The sequence below is a fragment of the Palaemon carinicauda genome, chromosome 7 (genome assembly GCF_036898095.1).
Source record: "Palaemon carinicauda isolate YSFRI2023 chromosome 7, ASM3689809v2, whole genome shotgun sequence".
NCBI classification, from domain to species: Eukaryota; Metazoa; Arthropoda; class Malacostraca; order Decapoda; family Palaemonidae; genus Palaemon; species Palaemon carinicauda.
This window is the reverse complement of record NC_090731.1, coordinates 37,764,374-37,767,534: the sequence shown is the minus strand read 5'-3', so window position 1 is coordinate 37,767,534 and position 3,161 is coordinate 37,764,374. Positions and strand designations below refer to the sequence as shown.

At 41.5% G+C, this 3,161-nt stretch overlaps 1 protein-coding gene across 1 annotated transcript; it reads left to right on the top strand.

Annotated features, from left to right (window-relative positions):
* Window positions 1–822: 822 nt before the first annotated feature.
* LOC137644244 (uncharacterized) lies at window positions 823–2,708 on the top strand. Its single transcript, XM_068377240.1, has 3 exons — window positions 823–1,061; window positions 1,926–2,017; window positions 2,605–2,708. Exons 1-3 carry the CDS (start codon window positions 823–825, stop codon window positions 2,706–2,708), a joined length of 435 nt encoding a protein of 144 aa, XP_068233341.1.
* Window positions 2,709–3,161: the final 453 nt, after the last annotated feature.

The following is a 3,161-nucleotide window of genomic DNA, read 5'->3' as shown; positions in this document are numbered from 1 at the left end:
TTCTCTTAAAAACAGCTATTTCTATTCATTCTTATAAATGTCATCTGTATTTACTGCCTAGATAAGTATATCTGAGTTTTAACTATAGATTTTATTTTACTATGAATTTAATTCATTTCTTGAACTACATAGATATGCAGTATTCAATATCAGCCTACTTTCAACAGCAACCTAGCTGTTGTTTCATATATATTACCCAGCACGCTGGATATCAGTAGATTTTTTTTTCTATTTACCTATTCCATGCTGTGATGTGAATTTTGTCCACTTCCTTATTTAATTCTGACCTTATTAGAGATTCCGTGAAGAACCTAGCCACCAATGAGTGCCGGTCCCAAGCCCTGATAAATAGGGAGGGTTGGTGTCAGGAAGGGGATCAAGCCGTAAAAGCCTATGCCAAAACCTTAGATAGAATAAGCCGAAATAGGGAAAGAGGTAATACTAGGGCGTACTCCGTAAACAACGCATAGAAACATCGCCCTAACTCTGAGATAAGGCGAGGGTTACTGCATCAAGAGCCGAGGGCTGCTAAAGAAGCAAGCTCAATTTGGATTCAGAATATGTCAGCTTAATGTTGGGTCCATGACTGGGAGAGGTAGAGAAGTGGCTGACTTGATGAGGGAAAAGAAAGCAAATGTCATGTTTGTGCAGGAAACACGATGTAAGGGAAATAAAGCTAAAGAGTTGGGTGATAGATATAAGCTATATTATAGTGGAGCAAATAAGCAAGGTAGAAACGGAACTGGTATAGTACTGTCTGGTGAGCTGTAAAATGCAGTGATAGAGGTGCATAGAAAGAATGACCATATCGTCAGATTGAAGATGTGTTGTGGAGGAGAGATTCTGAATATTATAGGTGCATATGCACCACAAGTTGGTTGCACAGAATATGAGAAGGGAAATATCCGGAGAGACGTGGATGGAGTAATGCAAGAACTAGAAGAACATGAGAGGGTCATAGTGGGGGCAGATTTGAATGGCCATACTGGAAGTGAGAATGAGGCAATTGGTCGGTGCATGGGGGCCATGGAATTGGGGAGAGAAACCCAGAAGGAGAGAATGTAGTAGACTTTTCTGTGTCATTTGACATGGCAATAGTAAACACATTTTTTATGAAGAAAAGGGAATACCTAATAACATATATGAGTGGGGAAAGATGCTCCCAGATAGACTACTTCCTGTATAAAGGATAAAGCTGGTGGAGGTCAAGAACTGAAAGGTTATCCCAAGTCACTACGTAGCCCCCTACCAGAGACTGCTATGTATGGACTTAGGTCTAAAAAGGGAAAGTAAAGCTAAAGCTAAAGGGATAAGGAAAATTAAATGGTACAAACTAGTGAGGGAAGGAGATAAGACGACAGAATTTTAGAGGAGGGTTTTGGAGGATATTGATATAGGAATTGAAGATGTTCTAGAATGGTGGACATGAAATGTAGCAGTAATAAGAAGGCATGGAAAGGAGCTGCTAGGAGAGACATCTGGTATCATATAGGCAGAAAAGGAGAGTTGGTGATGGAGTGAAGAAATTGAGGAAGTTATAAAAGATAAGAATCAGGCAAAGAAGAGCTGGGAAGAGTCACAGTCAAGGGAAGGAAGAGAGACGTTCAGAGAAAAAAACAAGGTAGCGAAGAAGGTAGTAGCCCAAGCTAAAGCAAAGGCATATGATAATGTGTATAATGAGCTGGGGACAAAGGAAGGATTAAACAAGATGATCAAGCTATCAAAGATTAGAAATAAGAGCATCAAAGATATTTCACACATCAAACAGATAAAAGACCAAGATGGGGTAGTACTTAGAAAGGAGGAAGACATTGTAAAGAGATGGAAAAAATATTTTGAGCAGCTGTTAAATGAAGAAAATGATATATAATTAAGAGAGGATGGGCAGGTGAATATTGGCATGGTAATAAGGTTCTCTTCGTAAGAGGCAATGAATGCACTGAGGAAGATGAAGAATGGGAATGCAACTGGGCTAAACGTGATTCTGTGGAGGCATGGAAAGCATTAGGAGATGAAGGTGTGGATATACTGTACGATCTCATGATAGACTTTTGAGCAGGACAAGTTTCCAAATGAATGGCGTGGGAGTATATTGATCCCACTCTTCAAAGGGAAAGGTGATGTCCAAGAGTGTGGGAATTACAGAGGTATAAAATTTATGTTACATACTTTGAAGATACTGGAAAGGATGATCGATGCCAGACTAAGAGAAGAAGTAAAAATAGGTAAAGAGCAGATGGGATTCATGAAGGGAGGGGAACAACAGATGGTGCATTTTGTCTGAGGCAGCTAATGGAGAAATTCCAAGAAGAGCAAAGAGACCTGCATGTGGTATTCATTGACCTTGAAAAGGATTATGACCAAGCCCCAAGACAATTATGGAAGAGTCTGAGGGAGAGAAGGGTGCCAAAGAAGTACGTTCGACTGATACAAGCGATGTACAATAGGAAGAGACAATAGGTTTTGAGGCGAGAGTAGGATTACACCATGGGTTGGCTCTAAGCCCATTTATCTTTAACATAGTGATGGACGTTTTAATAGAAGTAATAAGGGAGGCAGTATCATGGAACATATTGTATGCAGACTATATTGTTCTGTGTGCAGAGAGCAGGGAAGATCTGGAAATGAAATTGGAAAGATGCAGGCAAGTACTAGAGGACATCGACAAGAAGGTTGAAATGAGAGAGGATATCCGCATCGAGGATTAGCAATGTGATGTCAGCAACGAGACACTTCCAATTAAATTTGCCGTTTCCAAACGATAATGAGAGGTTCTCGTAACCGTAGATGGGTATTGCAGATCTGTTGGCAGCTACCAGGCAGACGTCGGCAGAAGTAGACAGACTACGTTGTTTCCTGAAGAGTTCTTTTGGCAAAAGAGAACGACAAGCGCCTGTGTCTACCAAAAATCGCACGTCCGTTCCTGCATCATGTAAAAAGAAAAGATTAGAAACACGGTAGGCCACGCCACGAGCAATATCCCACTTATACTATTTTTGGTCACTGACAATCCTTGGCACATTTCTTCGCGGCTGCCCCGAATCTGTAGTGGTAGTAGCAAAACTGCACCCGATGGGCGGCAGTAAGTGGCTGTAGAAGTCGTTGGTTGGGGCGCGAGCAAGGGGTGGGTGATGGGTGGCTTTGTCGCCGCTCCGGCACGT